Genomic DNA, 16,719 nt, shown 5'->3' on the forward strand with positions numbered 1-16,719 from the left:
TCTAGACTGAGATATCACCCTATCACTAAGGAATGGAGGTCAGTTCCCTAGTTTGGCCACCAGGGGTCATGTTACTCCTGCAAATCACCAACAGATACAATAGGCTGAAATCTTGAGTAAAACAGAAGCATTTGGGAAATCCCTCTGTATTGTGAGACACAGGGGCATAGTGCATATAGGACACATATATGACATCAGTTCTCAATGTCAGGGTCTAAAAATGTCACAGCACCAACTCTGCAGCTCCTCTCACAACCCAATCCTACTTGGATAAAGAGGAAAAGAAACCATTTTGCTATTTGAGACAGGTTCCTCCTGTCCTTACAGCCCCTTATTTCCTGTACACTCTCCTCTCCTGGCTGACACTGTTCTTTTTCCTTCTCCAGAAATGTTCTAGCTTGGCCCTGAGTGTTTGTGTCCTTCGGAGAGCCTTAAGGACCACAATGAGCAATTTGTTGATCAGTGTCCTCTTTCCTAGAGTTATACGTCCTAGAGGAAGTTAGATGTAAACTCTAATACTTCAGAACAAACAATCTCAAAGTGTGATCCAGCTCTCTGAGGACGTCTGAGGTCGGTCAACACTATATCCCTAATGCTAACATGTCCCTTGTCCGTGTTCCTCCTTATACCAGTGTGTAGGGAGGCTGCCAGAGGTTTCATGAAATATGATGACATTTCTGCTTTCACGGCTAAATGGGACATGTGTTTCTGCGTTTCCATGTTTCAGAAACATGTCAGCCTTAATTAATAACATGGTAAACATCTTAAGAGAAAGAGAGGAAACAAAAGCTCTTCGGCTCCCTCAAGTTTTGCACAAAGGCATTTGAGAGCAGTTTGAGAGCTGATGCTTGACTGCAGAAATGGTAAAGGTCAGAGGAGGAGGGCGGAAGAGGCGGGGAGGGGGAGGGGGAGGGGAAGGGAGGAGAGGAAAGATAGGGATGGGAGGGGAGGACAGGGAAGGAAGGAGAGGGGGAGGGGAGGACCGGAAGGGGGAGGGAAGAGAGGGCAGGAGAGGGAGGAGAGAGGGGAGGGAAGAGAGAGCTATAAGAGAGGAGAGGAGGGAGGGAAAGGGGGGAGGCAAGATAGAGTATGGAGAGGATGAGTTAAGGGACAGAGAAGCAAAGCATGGTGGCCATGTAGAGAGCGCCATCGTCAAAATATAAAAATTCCACAGAATCCTGACCGCAGCTGGGCACAGTATGCACACAGTATGTAACCCCAGCACACGGGACGTGCTGAGACAGCAGGGTCAGGAATTTAAGGCCACCAATAGGCAAGCTGGGCACACCCGTACTCTCAGCACTCAGGAGGCAGAGGCAGGTGGACCTGTGTGATTCCAGGCCGACCTGGTCTACACAGCGAGTTCCTGGACAACTAAGGTTGTTATGCAGACAAACCCAACCCCCATCTTAAAAACAAACAACAAACAAACAAACAAAAAAGGTCAAAGTCTGTCTTAGTGGCACACACCTTTAATCTCAGCATTTAGGAGGCAAAGGCCAGCAGATCTCTGAGTTCAAGGCCAGCCTCTGCTACAAAAGGAGTTCGGTTTCCATAAGGAGTAGGGTTCGGGGGAGGAGAGGGAGGGAGAGAGAGGGAAGAGAGACTGAATATTAAAGACCCAGGATGGAAGAGGCCCTGAGAGCTGTAAAGAAAAAAGGATGACCTAGAAAAGGAACCAAGAACTAGCAAGGGAGAGGGACTGTACACACAGCTCTGCCCTGCCCCAGTCACCTCATGCCAGGTGTCAAGTCCAAGTTGTTACAAGTCACGAAATGGGTCAGAACTGTTTGGTCCACGGCAAATAAACCTTTGTGTCACGCCTCCCACCTGAGCAGGGAAGCCGGGGCTGGCGTTACAGTGTCCGTTGCCCTTGAGCAAGAGCAGTAGTTGGCAGGTATGGCTGGGAATGTGCTGGCCCAGCATGTGCAGGCTGCGGGTTCTCGGTTCCACCACCAGCCCTGAGTTTTATTTTTGAAGGTGACAGATGAATGTCTGTGTAGGTGACTCACCAAGGACAGGGGATCGTTAGCTCTCCTACCGATGACCTAAATCTGGGAGATCCATCTTCTGCTCGTGTACCAGCTCTTAGCCACGGGCATGCTCACTGTTTGACTTCCTACACTGTGGATCAGGGTTCCTCTGTGTAACAGTCGGAAGCTAAAGCTGTCATCGGCAGCAAACTTCCTGTCCTAGGCCCTTGCTCACACACTTGTTCCCTTCTGCACGCTGGAGCTGGAGTTGCTTCAAAGTCCAAGAACCCAGCCCACCTCAGACTAGTAACTGTGACTTCGTCCTTTCAGAGGGCTGAATCCTGGGAGCAGTTGTCCGTGGCTGCGCCCAGATTGGCAGGCTGGAGTAGACCCTGACTGGTGGCATCCTGCCCAGTGTTTTGGGTGCTTTCTGAGGGTGGTTCGGTGAGCACCCCTCTAGCTCCATTGGTAGTCAAAGGCCTGGTATGGAGCGGGGTGCGCAGGTTGCGAAGAGTGTTACGAAAACCCTCGGCACTGAAGTAGTAAACCAGCGGATCCAGCACGCAGTTGGCACTGGCCAGCAGCACCATTATCATCAGCACCCCGCGCACCTGACCGCGGGCCTGAAGGCTGTTCTCCACCAGGTTGGCCCGTAGCAACCCATAAACTGCCAGCGTGGAGTTGTAGGGCACGAAGCACAGCAGGAAGATGATGAGGTTGGCCAGCAGGAGGCGCACGGTCTTCTGTCGCCGTTGGCTTTGAGTGGCGTCCGGCCTCGCCAGTGTCCAGAAGACCCTGCCCGACGAATACACGACAGCCGCCAGGGGCAGCAGAAAGCCCAGTGTCTCGGCCAGCAGCAGCAGTGGCAGCAGCCTGTCCTTCCACAGTTCATCGCTGAAGCTCTCGAAGCACAGTCTCAGGGTGACGTTCTCGTACTTGCAGGTGGAAGGGCTGTGCACGCGGGCGGCGGGCACAGCGAACAGCAGGATGAGAGCCCACACGCCCAGGCAGAGCCGCCGCGCCACGAGGGGCCGCCGCAGGTGGCGCAGTCTCAGCGGGTGCACGATGGCCGCATACCGGTCCACGTTGATGAGCATCAGAAAGATACAGCTGCCGTACATGTTCATCTGGAAGATGGCGCCAGACGCCTGGCACAGGAAGTCTGGGAAGGGCCAGTGGTGCCGCGCATAGTAGGAGAGGCGCAGGGGAAGCGACAGGGTGAAGAGCAGGTCGCTGGCTGCCAGGTTGCACATGTACACGCTCACCACCGAGTGTACGCGCAGTACACGCAGGAAGACCCAGAGAGCCAGAGCGTTGAGAGGGATACCGGTCGCCAGCACCAGGCTGTAGACCACCATATGCAAACGATGTGTATCCCCATAGTCACGGCACAGGGGCACAGAGCTGTTGGTAGAAGAGGTGTTGGCTGAAGAATTGGCAAACATCATGTCCAGGTGGGAAGAGAAAATAGTCTGAGGCATCATAGGGAACACCAAGGTCAGAGCATGGCTTTCACCTCCAGGGGGGTAGCCTGGTGACTGACTATACAGAGTCTGTCCCCAGGGAACCAGAGGCAAGACATGGGCGTGCGGTCTGTGACCTCGGGGCCAAGGCTGGAAGCCCTTGGTGGTGCAACTTCTTCAGCAGCGGAGACCTGTAGTGGAAAGGCAAGCCAAAAGTAAAGTTATGAGAAACAGAACCACAGTCTAAACACTTAGCTAACCACTGGTCTCCCGAGTCCTCAAGGTTCTTTGGGCCGTCTTTCCCTATCCAAACAAGCAGAATGGCCTTTTATAGTTCCTCTGTCCTACAGTGTCATGCCCAGGTCCTGCAGTCCAGGGTTCCAGGCAGGCTATACATTGAATCCTGACTTTGTCACTTGCCTAACTTTGTGACCTCAGAGAGGTGATTTGCTCTGAATTTCGTTTTTCCTTATCTGGGTGGGTCTGAAAGGCATTTGAGTTAGCATCCACTTCAAGACGTTGTTTGGACATTAAGATGCTTCAATTTCGGTCCTTCCAACTGCCAGCCTACCTTCCCTTAAATGCTTACTGTAATCCTTAGAAGGTTCCAATCTGCCTACAGTAATGTCCACAGTAATGAACAAAACAAAAACCCTGTCCCGCCCACAAGCTTCACATTCCTTTAGAGGAAGACTAACCACAAACACCGCTAGTAGGTCTGACCAGTGGGGAGGGTGGTAGAACCTTCCTCTGGGCCTGGGGTGGGTGGGTGGCCTTATCTAAGGAATAAAGTTCAGGCTCTCAAGCCCTGTACAAGCCGCCAGTCCTGTTCATCCTATTTGCCTTCTCCCTTGTGGGCTGGGTTTGCTCAGAGAGACCTAACCTTCCATCTCTATCTATAAACCAAGAATAAGAATGTACTGGGGTGATTCCAAGGCACCAGCCTTGGCCACAGGCACATTAAGAACACTTTAGCGTTCCCCTTGAGACTTCCAAACGCTGAGACTCTTTAGTGCCCCCCACCCAACAACAACCATCACATTTTTGCTGCTACTTCATAACCTATGTTGCTACTGTTATGAATCATAATGTAAATATCTGCTGTGCAGGACCTTTGATATGTGACAGGGTCTCGACCTACAGGTTGAGAACCACTCACCGCCTTTGGCAGAGTTTCTCTCGGTGTCTCCTGTGTGAGCTTTCCTCAAACGGTTGGGGCGCTGGGACAGAACCAATTGACATCCCAAGGACAGCTAAGAGGTAGACAATCTGCAGCATGCAGGGGCCGCCTCTCTATCCAGGCCTCGTGCACAATTTGTGTATATGTTAGAATGGAATATAACTTAGCCTTCACCATTTTTTTTAAAGACATAGTCTCATACAACTTAGGCTGGTATCAAACTTGCTATGTGTTTGAACTCCTGAGCCGCCTGCCTTCCAAGTGCTACGATTACATCCTCAGCTCTGTTTTTTTTTTTTTTTTACTTTTTAAATTTGATTTTACTTTGCCTCAGCTGGGGATGCAGGTGTCTCCCATAGCACCCATCTCTAACATCAGTTTTACTAATTTTAAAATATATATTTTTTTAATTTCTTGTTTATTTTGCTGGAATGTATGGACTTGCATCACATATGTCCCTGGTGCCTTTGGAGGTCAGAAGAGGGCATCAGATGACTTAGAACTGGAGTAACAGAATTTGTGAGCAGCCATGTGGGTACTAGGAACTGAACCCAGGTCCTCTGCAAGAGCAACAAGTGTAGGCTGGAGAGATGGCTCAGTGGTTAAGAGCACTGACTGCTGTTCCAGAGGTCCTGAGTTCAAATCCCAGCAGCCACATGGTGGCTCACAACCATCTGTAATGGGATCAGATGCCCTCTTCTGGTCTATCTGAAGACAACTACAGTGTACTTATTTATAATAAATAAATAAATCTTTTAATAAATGCACGAGTATTCTTAACCTCTGACCCATCTCCTTCGTTGCTGTTCTGCTTGGTTTGTGTTTTTCAGTACAGTATTTCTCTGCGTATATCTGGCTGTTCTGGAACAAAATTTCTCAGGGCAGCCCTATCTGGTCTGGAACTCAGAATATAGACCAGGCTGGCCTCAAACTCAAAGAGATCCTCCTGCCTCTGCACCCTGGGTGCTAGGATTAAAGGTGTGCACCCAGCTCTCCAGGACTTCGTTATTAGTGTTTTAATTATGTGTATTTGTGTGTCTGGTTGTGGGTTTGTACACATGAGGACAGTGCCTGAGGCCAGACTCCAGGATCCCATGGAGCTGGAGTTACGGACAGTTGAGAGACACCTGACACAGGTGCTGGGGAAAGCCTAGAAGAACAGCAAGTGCTCTTAGATGACGAGCCATTCCTCCAACCCCTCATACAATTTTTAAAAGGTCTAATAACTCCATATCATTGATACATAATTCTCACCACAAATCATTTCCAAAACTAGAATTTTTTCATTATGTCAAACGTGCTATAGTCATGAAGTAATACTGCCTATGGCACCCCTTCCTCGGCCTCAGATTGTCTGTCCTAGATGCCTTGCAGGAATAGAGTAATAATGTTTGTCCAGTGTCTGGCTTATTTCCCTTAGCATCCTGTAACCAAGACCTCTTCCATCCACCCACCCACCCACCCATCCATCCATCCATCCTCCCTTCCTTCCTTCCTTCCTTCCTTCCTTCCACTCATCCGTTCCCATTGTAATGTGTGATAGAATTTTTTCTTTCAGTGCTGGTAAGGGGTGGGACCCAGAGCCTTATTAACCCTAAGTATATCCACATGTGATGGTGCACATCTGCAATCTAGCATTTGGAAGCTGAGGCAGGAGGAACGGAAATTCACAGTCATCTTCAGCTACACAGAAGTTCGAGGCCAGTCTGAACTACATGAGACCCTGTCTCAACCAGACAAACTAACAGTAAGCTTGCTCTCTTCCACCAGCTACAAACCCAGCCTGTGCAACAGAGTGTGTACAGGACACCCTGCTTGTCATTAGCCTCCGCGTAGAGATGGGGGTATTTCTGCCTGCCCGCTGAATAACATTGCTGTGGGCATAGGTGTCTACATGGCTTCTAGGAAAAGGAGTTGTCTCAGATTTTAAGTCATTATCTTCAGAATACTAATCTAGGACTGGAGGGGTGGCTCAGCAGGTAAGAGCACTGACTGCCTTCCGGAGGTCCTAAGTTCAATGCCAGCACCCACATGGCAGCTCACAACCATCTATAAGTGTAGTCCCATGGGGTTCCGTGCTGTCTGGTGTAGATAAACATTCAGACAAAACACCATAGGCATAAGCAAAGCACCACTTGTTTTTCAAAAAGGGTGGTGAGATGGCTCAGTGGGTGGAAGTACCTGTCTCCAGGCCTGGCTACCTGAGAGGATTCTAGGGTCCCATAAATTAGCAGAAAGAACCAACTTTTGAGTTGTCTGACCTACCCGTGACCAGTGACACATCCATGCCTATATATATATATATATATATATGGAATAAAATATATATATTTATATGGATATATATATATGGAATAAAAGTTATCTATTAAAAGGCACACCTTTAATCCCAGCACTCAGGAGGCAGAGGCAGAAGGATCTCTGTGAGTTCAAGGCCAGCCTGGTCTACAGATAGAGAATCGGGACAGCCAGAGCTACACAGAGAAACCCTGTCTTGAAAATAAATAAATAAGTCAGTATTGAAATGCTTGCATTAGGATGTGACTGGGGCTCAGTGATAAACTACTTGCCTACAGAGTCAGAGCCCTGGGTTTTATCCCCAGCATCTGAATAAATTAGCTTGTGGAACTAGGCTGTATGCTTGACTCTATCACATTTATGGGACTTTTGTTGTTGTTGTCCCTCTAGCAACTGACTTCTCAAGATTTATAACAAGCATAGTAAAACGGTTAAGATGTAATAAATATTTCCTCCATAAAACACCAATTTAAATAACGGAACTACAGTCAACCCTCCACGTGCAGGTTGTGCTCAATACATGTTCAACCAACCTCAGATAAAACAAATGTCAATTTTAAATCTGCATCTGGCCAGGCATGGTAGTGCACTTGGTAGGCAGATGCAGGATCTCTGGGAGTTTGACTCCAGCCTCATCTACATAGCACGTTCCAGATGAGCCAAAGCTATAGAGTTAGACATATCTTTTTTTAAAAAAAAAAAATGAATCCTAAGTCAGGCTTAGTAGTAGATGTCTGTAGTCCAAGCACTGAAAGTCTAAAAAGCCAGGGGCTGGAGAGATGGCTCTGTGGTGGAGAGTACTTGCTGCTCTTGCAGAGGATGTGGGTTCCAGTACCCACATGATGGGATTACAACTCCAGTTTCAGGGGATCCAGTGCCCTCTTCTGAGGTTCATGGATACCAAGTACACACATGATACACATACATGCATGCAGACACAACATACAGAAATTAAGGAATAACTCTAAAAATGTCTTTAGAAGCTAAAGAAGAAGGAAATTGAAGCCAGAGAGACACGTGCACAGAGACAGAGTCAAGAGACAGACACACACACACATATAGAGAGAGAGACAGAGAGAGACACAGACACACACACAGAGACAGAGTCAAGAGACAGGGAGACACAGATACAGAGAGAGACACAGACACACACACACACACACACACACACACACACAGAGTATGTTGCATCTGAGCCAGGGGCATGGTGATCCTGCATTTAATCACAGCACTTGAAGGGTAGAGGCCAGCCTGGGCTACATGAAACCCTGCCTCAACAAAAGACCAGGTGTATCTAGTGCCCTCTCAGTATTCCATGGACACTGCACACATGTGGTGCACAATCATACATGCAGGCAAAACATCTCTATACATAAAATAAAAATAAATCTCTTACAATAATATTATTTATTTAATGTATACGAGTACACTGTAGCTGTCTTCAGAAATACCAGAAAAGGGCATCAGATCTCATTATGAGATCTGAGCCACCATGTGGTTGCTGGGATTTGAACTCAGGTCCTCTGGAAGAGCAGTCAGTGCTCTTAACTGCTGAGCCATCACTCCAGCCTTAAAAACACACACAGAGAGAGGGGGGGCAGAGAGAGGGAGAGAATGAAATATAGACAACAACAAAAATCTGTTTACCTTGTATTATACGTCATAAGCAACCTAGAGATGGATGATTTGGATGGAGATGAGGATGACCCAGGGTCTCAGATGATCTACTAAACTACCCTAAAACAAAGCAGCCAAAGGTAGCCTTGAACCCCGTTCCCCCATCCTCCACCTCCCATGTGCTGGGATTACGGTAGACCTGGGCTAAAGCCTTAAGGTATATAGGACAATATATGTAGGATTTATACCTCCAAGAATTTTGGCGTCTGAAGGGGTCTGGGAACCAACTCCCCACAGATACGGAGATACTAGTACCAAATAAGACGTAAGCATTCTGGAAGCAAAAAGTCACCCCTCACCCCACCTAACAGCAAGCCAGCAGATATTGCTCACACCGTGTGCTTTCAGGCCTCTTTGTGGCTGGTACTTCTACAACCTGGAATGCCCTTCTTGCCATTCTTCACCTGACAAACCTGTGACCCCCTTCCCTGGCTCTGTCAGCAGGCAGAGGTAGTCTAGTCCCTTTCTTTGTGCTACTCGGGGTTTGGGGTACACTCAGCAGTCCCTACATGGATGGTGACAGCTCATTCTTAGTCCCTCTCATTAGACTGTGAACCCTGGAAGGGGGAAGCCTCAGAAGGTGGCTCATTCATCTTTGTGACATCAGCATCTGCACCAGTACCTGTGCACTGGGAAGTGACAGCTGTTGGTCACCCCTCCCCAGCCTTGCTAATCTCTGAGTGTGGTTTCTAATCCTTCCCACAGGGCTTTGAGGCAGGGGTTTATCATCATTGTTATAGGAAAGCAAAGCAAAGTAGGAGAGCTGCTCCCTGAGGAATGAAGGCAGCACCCAAATCTAGGATGACCTAGCTCCAAAGTCCACGCTGCACATTGCTGTTCCCAACAACGAATAGAAGGGCTTGTGGGTGGGTGCTGCACAGAGTGCCTGCTCTTCTAGAATTGCCTATGCTCATGGGCCACTTAGTTCATTTCCTGATTTGTCTGGTTGACATACATTCCCATAACCCACTTCCTTTTTAATCCTCTCAGAGCACTGGCAGCAAACATCTGCCTCTCTTTCACACACGCACAGATATGTCTCCTCACAACGGATGTACTTAAGCACTTAAGCAAGGGGATTGTAGTGCATTTCTGAAGTCGCAGCTACTCAGGAGGCTGAGATAGGAGGAGCCCAGCCGTGGGGGCCAGCCTGAGCCAAAAGGGACACCTGTGTTCAAAAGGAAAAGTCCTTTTAGCTTGGTGCGTTTAAGTGCTTTTAGCCCATTGACTGTTTTGTGTATTTAGTCCTTCCTTTGACTAGATGGTAAAGCCCTAGGGTAAGGATCACACTCTTAGACAAACACCAGCTGCAGCACTTAGGTCCCCTGAGGGAATCTCTTTGGTCACTTGGAAGGAATATGGTTTCTATCCAACAAATTTATTAGCCCCTTTTTTCTCTTCCTGGAACTACCTAACCATTTGCCACACTTTTGCCTCTGCTCCATTACAGGACACCAGGTCTGATCAGGCCGTATGAAAACACTCAGTTACAGTTTCAGGAAGGGGCCTGGAGAGCTGGCAGGAAAGAGCTAACACTGCTCCTGCAGCAGACTAGAGTTCTCTTCCCAGCACTCCTGTTAGGTGGCCCACAACCTGGAATTCCAGCCCCAGTGACTCCAACACCTCTGTGGAACACCTCAACAGATCCACAGACAAAAAGACACATGCATATACATTAGTTTTACAAAATTAATGGGACTGGAGAGATGGCTCAGCTGTTCTCGGCAGCGGGCTGCTCTTCCAAGAGATCATGGTTCCATTCCCAGCACCCACATGGAAGGAAGCTCACAATTGTCTATAACCCCAGTTCCAAGGGATCCAACACCCTCACACAGACACACACGCAGGGAAAAACACCAGTGCACATAAAATAGTAAAAAAAATAACAATTTCCAAAATTTATTTTTTGAAAACAGCTTATAAGTAAAACAGCAAGATCTTGTCATTTTTAACCCTTCCTTGTAAAATCAGTAACTCCTTGCAGTTAGGGAGAGCATTCTAGACACCAAGTGAGGGCAGGAATTTATTCTTTTCCAAGAATGTCAAGCCTTTCTGTTGAAAACAAGTTACAAGGTTTAAGCAGACAAAGATGGACTCTCTGAGCAGCTACCATGGGATCCCCCTGAGAAGGAAACAGTGATGGTCTCATTACCCTATTCCAGAGAGAAATTTTTTGGGTTTCTTCATAGTGGAGCCTATTTGTGAAAAAGTGACCTCTTTCCAGCAGACAGAAAGGCCAAGCTGCCAGGCTCCTCCCTCCTGGCCCCTTACCCCATCCCCTCCTTTCCTGAGCTCAGATTTTCTGGCTCTGGTGCTGCTTGGGCCCAGTGCCAGGCCAGATGGCAAAGATGGGAAAAACCGCCAAAGAGGAGGCAAACGATACATGAAAGGAGGGGTGTAGGCATGGAAGAGAGGTAGCACAAACCCTCTCCCCAGCTCTGCCTTGGCGAAGGAGGCCAGGTTGTGGGGAAGATGGAAATCAAGTAGCTGCTGCTTCTAAAAAGAAGAAACACTGAGGAGTTTCACTCCACCAGCTAGGAGGAGGGCCATGGAGACGCACATAGGCCTAGTAACATGGACACTGGTTTTTCAGAAGCACACCATTTTCATGCACAGACACACAGAGGCATGCATACATTAGCATACAAATCAGTGCCTGGGTACATGCAGCTACACGTGCAGAGCCACATGGGCCAGAGGAGAAAGAGTAACCCTGTCCCCTGCCTTAGGGAAAATCTTACACAGATGTACACAGAACCAGCACATGCTCATACAGATATATGCAAGAATATCCCGGGCCACAGACACAGAAAGCCAAAGAAACCACAGCCATCATAGAGGAACCAGAAGCGTGAAGTTTTGCGTACGCACGCACACACACACACACACACACACACACACACACACACACACACTAGACTGATTGCTCAAGGTGTCTCTGTCTTTGGGTTCCACAGTTCCCATCTGGGGACTGTGTTCCTCACCTTCTTGGGACCTCTGGAACCAGTCCTGTTGCCCTCTGAGCTGGGCTGGGTGCTGCTCTTAACTGAGATAAGGGAGCAGGGCAGGGCTACTTTCTGCCTACAGGCAGGAAGTAAGAACCAAAAGTAAAGCAGCGGCCGGAGGCTCACTCACGATCTGTCTTGCACCCTGTTCCCCATGCTCGGCCTAATGGAGCCACCCTCCTCAGCAGGCAGCCACTAATGCAGAAGATCGCTGCAAAGGACTCACAAAAATGAAGAAGGGAAGAGTCTGCCTGCCCACCACAGTCTCTGTGTCCTCCTACCTGCGCGCACACACACACACACACACACACACACACACACACATGAACACACACACATACCCCAAATGCTTTGCTTTGTACCTCTCATTACCAATCCACACCCTCTTGCCTTCTCCACAGAGCCAAAATTCAGGTCTTTGTGACTACAGTTACCTCTGGGATAGCCTCAGGGTCTTTTTTGAGCCAAAACACAAGAAACACCACTTGTCTTTTTATGTTCCTAAGTTGCTAGTTAGACACTTCCTCTGTTTCTGATGGGGGGATGCTGAGCAGGTCTACCTTTCCCCTGACAGGCGTGGGTGCAAGAATGATATTATACCCATCCCCTAAACTCCTTACAGGGCTCCAGGGCATGCTGAGAGCCACACGGTAGACTTTTTAGTTTTGTCCCTGCCTCAGGGGATCAGGTATACACCTGTAATGCCAGCACTTGGGAGGCAGAAAGCTGGAAGATCATCCTAAGTTCCAAGCCTGGTCTACACAGCCAAGTTTAGGCCACAAAAAAAAAAAAAAAAAAATCTAGGTGCAAAAAAACTGACCCCCCCCCCCAAAAAAAAACAAAACAAAACAAACAAACAAACAAAAAAAAACCAGTCCAGGGTGATGGTGTACAATTTTCCACATAGTGAGTTCAGGGCAGCAGGGTTAATTACATGTTGAGACTTTCTTAAAAAACAGCAACAACAAAAAGGTGTGTTCTGGGCCTTTCTTGCCAGTCAGCTTCTCCTAAGACTGAGGGCCAGGGAAAGATGGGAAGGTTTGATCCCTGGAGAATCCAGAGTGATGTTGCCCAGCCTAGAGGGAGTCTCTGAGGTCACCGAAAGAAGACTAGAGGTGTCCTATGTCCCAGGTAGCAAAGCTAGCCATCCTGTGGATTCTGGCCCAGGGATTCTGCTTTGTCATGGCATCATCTCCCTGACAGTGGCTGCCCTGCTCTCTGACCAAAAGTCATCCTGTCTGTACCAGAGCCTTTCTTGCCCTCCCTTCCAACATATCACCCTCAGGTTCCCTCCTGGGCACACTGATTCCCTTCCCTGCATCTGGCCAGCTCTCTCCAGTGAGTGTTCCCACTTCTCGCCCACTTGAGATAGGGTTTCACAGATCTCTTGCTGACTTGGAGGAATTCAGGCTCCAAGAGTGCTGGGAATACGCTCCTCCTTCGAAATGCTTGTCTGGGAAAGTGTTCCAGAGCTCAGTGGTTAGTTCCCCTGATGTGTAGATGACAGCTTACCCACCTCTCCACCCTACCTTCCAAAGCTGGAAAAACAGGAAATAAAGTTCGAACCAAAGAAAAAAAAAAAAAATCCAAAGTCACTGCTATCGGCCCAGGCAAGTGCTGAGCTGGGCCCTGTGTGCATCTTACCCTCGCTGCAGGCTTTACAGGTCCTGCCCCTTCTGAATAATCTCCTGGAGCCTTAGGCTGGGTGACCTTACTCTGACCTTCCATCATGCCAACGGCCTCAGAGGCCCACACCCTTTTATTTTTTTAGGCTGGGGATGAACCAGAGTCTTGTGTGCACCAGACAAATGCTTGGCCTCTCAGCTATACAAACATTCCCAATAGTTTTTCCCTTTTCCGCTGTCTCCTCCTTGGTTGCTGCTACTATTATTGTTGTTGTTGTTGTTATTGTTTTATGCCCCTGGACAAAATAAAAGGCTTCTGTGTCAGTGGGATGCACACTGAGAACAGCAGGGTAGGAAGAACTAACAGCATCAGACAGCACAGACTGAGCTGACCGCTAGTGTCTCTTGCTGTTTGGGAAGCAAGGGGGTCACAGTTCTTCCCCACGCACCCCAACCCAGGGCTATGACTTCGGTCTGTGTGTCCCTCTTATATCACTGAGTGCCCATAACCATCGGTAGTAGGCAGGCAGTGGCCTGCACCAGTGTGGCAAAAGTCCCAGACAGCCTTCCACAGACTCCCAACGCACAATGGCTCATTTCCTCTCCTAGGTACTCATGGGCCTTTTTGTCAAGCCTTGGGGGCAGAAAGACTGTGCAGCCTGGCACTGTTCTGTTCCATATGAGCATCTCAGGTCGGGGCAGTGCTTCCTCGAGACCCGTTAAAATATACCTGGAAAGGCAGGGGTAGCTCGGTGGTAGACTGCTTCCTAGCATTGGAAAGCGGATACGATTCGGGGGGGCTGGGGGGTGGGAGCAGGGGTGGGGGTTCCTTTGAGGTTAGGATTGAAGACTATCCTAGAAAGCATAGTGAGACCTCCTTCACCCGTAAGGCTCAGAAGACTAGGGATTCAGCTCAGTAGAATGCTCGCCCGGCACGACCTAGGTCCAACCTCCAGCACTTGCATGCACCCGATGTGGTGTGGTACTCTGCGCCTGTAATCCTGGGACTCCCGGGACAGGGCTCAGGAGTTCAAGGTCCTCCTTGGCTACATACAGATTTTGAGATCAGCCTGGGCTACATCCAAACAAAAGAGACACTCAGTGGTGGGGCGTGTGCTTAGCTTATAGAGCATTCCATCCCCAGCACCGAATAACCAAATAAAATATACCCCGGAAGCCTGAGTAAGATATCCTTACTAGTGGGCTCTTGAGCCACTTTGCCTCAGATCAGCTCCGTGTCTTCCAGAACAGGACCTGGCCCTGCAGGATGAGTGGGTTTGAGGGGAGCAGACCTCAGAGAACTCTCCTCAGGCAGCTCAGAATCAGCATGAAAGCAGGAGCCTAAAGATTTAGGGGAAGACCCTAAGGAGGCCCGCAGTGGGGCTTCAGCCTGTCAGGCGTCTCAGGCACGTTGGCTGCCTCTTCAGGTTCTCTGTGAAAAGATCTAACCACATGGGGCAGCCCTCTTACCTTCTCACTGTATCTAAAAGGGTTTCCCAGAGCCTATGGCCCACCTGCATTCTCCATCCTCACCAATGTCCCCCACTTCTGGTGGTATAGCCCCACTTGTCACACCTCCCCATACCTGTGCTCGGGTTAGTTGCTCTTCCTCTGCAGCTGCCCCAAGCTGGCTTCCGCAGACACTCGGGCTGGGCTGAGCTTCCCTGGTAGGACCTGCTCCAGGGTGGGGCCTGACACACCCACCTGTGTGGCACTCACCCACAGAGTCAGAGAGGAGACAAGCCTTGACTGACCACAGGAACCTTCCCAATCAGGCCAGAGAAGCAAGTTCTAAAAGCTGGTGAAAACCCAGCCCTAATCCCAGTCACCCAACTCTGCAACTATGGCTCACAGACTTGCAGTTTCCGGGAACTCTGTGGCACACCCACCCACTGATACCTGATGACTAACACCCCCCTCATGATGTTCTCACCTGTCTCCTCCCTGCCTGTCGCCGTTCTTCCTCTCTTGGGTCAGCTAGGTGGTTTAGTCCATGTGGCTCGTGGTTATAGCTTCCTCTGCCTGGAGCCCATAGGTCTGCCAAGTGTTCTCCTTCCTTTGCCTGCCCACCAGTACACACCCAGGTCCTCTAGCAAAGCAGCCGCCTGGCTGGATGCCTCCCCTTCTCCATCTGTCTCCTTCAGACTGGGAGCTCCTGAAGGTAGGAGGCCTGTGGTGGTCCCTGTCTGCTCTTTGGGCTGAGCAGAGCCCTTCAATACATATTAGTAAGCAGAGACAGGCCTTTGGGAGGGAGCTGACAAAGGGATTGTGGTTAAAGGAGTTTGGCCAACCCTGGGCAAAATGCAGCGTGAGCATTCTGCTGAATGATAAGCCATGGGTTAATCTCTCCTGATGGATGGAGGCTACATTATACTACTGTATCTTTTCCTTCGTGACGATTGAATAGAAGACCTTACCTGCATGCTAAGTAGGTGCTCTAGCATCCAACTGTATACCCTGGGTCTACTGTTTAGAGCAAATTTCAACTTTTCTTTTCTTTCTTTTTTTTTTTTTTTTTTTTTTTTTTTTTTTTTTTTTTTTTTTTTGAGACAGGTCTCATTATGTCTCTCTGGCTAGCTTTGAACTTACTATGTAGACCAGGCTGGCCTCGAACTTACAGACATCCTCCTGCCTCTGCCTCCCGAGTGCTGTGATTAAAGTGCCACCACCACCATCTGGCTTAAAAGGCATTTTATGCTACAGAAAAACCACAGTTAATCATGACACACAGATCAAGTGTTGCCGGTGTACCCTACAACATTCCTCCTGCAGGTTCGGGGAACATTTCTAAAGAGGGGAAGAAAGACTGTAAGAACCAGAGGAACAGGAAGTAGAAACAACAGGAAACAACACCCATTGTGCCTCAGCAGACACGGCTGCCTAAGTAAGAGCTGAACAGTAATACCACTAGTAGGTGGACCAGTAGGTGGACCGATCATCAGGGCTTCCATGTATGCACACAAGCAATGCTAAATGAACTCAGCAGTTGTATGTGTGTGTGTGTGTGTGTGTGTGTGTGTGTGTAACAATACTGGTTAAAGAAAAAGAGGCCATTAATTTGGGAGTGAGTGAGGAGGGGACATGGGAGGAATCAAAGAGAGGAACAAGGAAGGAGAGAAATTAAGTAATTATATTTAAATTAAAACAAAAATAGAAATTGGAAATGTTTTATATGTGTGTGTGTGTGTGTGTGTGTGTGAATCACCAGACATGAGTGCTGGGAACCAAACCTCGGTCTGCAAGAGCAGGAAGGATTCTCGACCTCTGAGCATTCCCTCTGTCCATCTAATTTCTTTCATCCTTTCTTTCTTTTCTTTTCTTCCTTCCTTCCTTCCTTCTTTCTTTCTTTCCTTCTTCTTCTTCTTCTTTTTAATGACATGGTCTATTCTGTAGTTCTAGCTGACCTAGAACCTGCTCTGTAGACCAGGCTGAGCTGGAACTCAGGGCCTAATTTCTCCTTTTTATTTTTAAGACATCAAGCCCTGTGATGATGGTGCA

General features: G+C 48.7%; 1 protein-coding gene across 1 annotated transcript; it reads right to left on the reverse strand.

Annotated features, from left to right (window-relative positions):
- Positions 1-2,299: 2,299 nt before the first annotated feature.
- Positions 2,300-3,418, reverse strand: LPAR5 (lysophosphatidic acid receptor 5; the record flags this gene model as incomplete). Its single annotated transcript, XM_080914986.1, has 1 exon — positions 2,300-3,418. The coding sequence occupies one exon, from the start codon at positions 3,416-3,418 to the stop codon at positions 2,300-2,302; it is 1,119 nt and encodes a 372-aa protein (XP_080771112.1).
- Between the last annotated feature and the right edge of the window lie 13,301 nt (positions 3,419-16,719).

This window comes from Micromys minutus (assembly GCF_963924665.1).
Source record: "Micromys minutus genome assembly, chromosome: 3".
Taxonomy (NCBI): domain Eukaryota; kingdom Metazoa; phylum Chordata; class Mammalia; order Rodentia; family Muridae; genus Micromys; species Micromys minutus.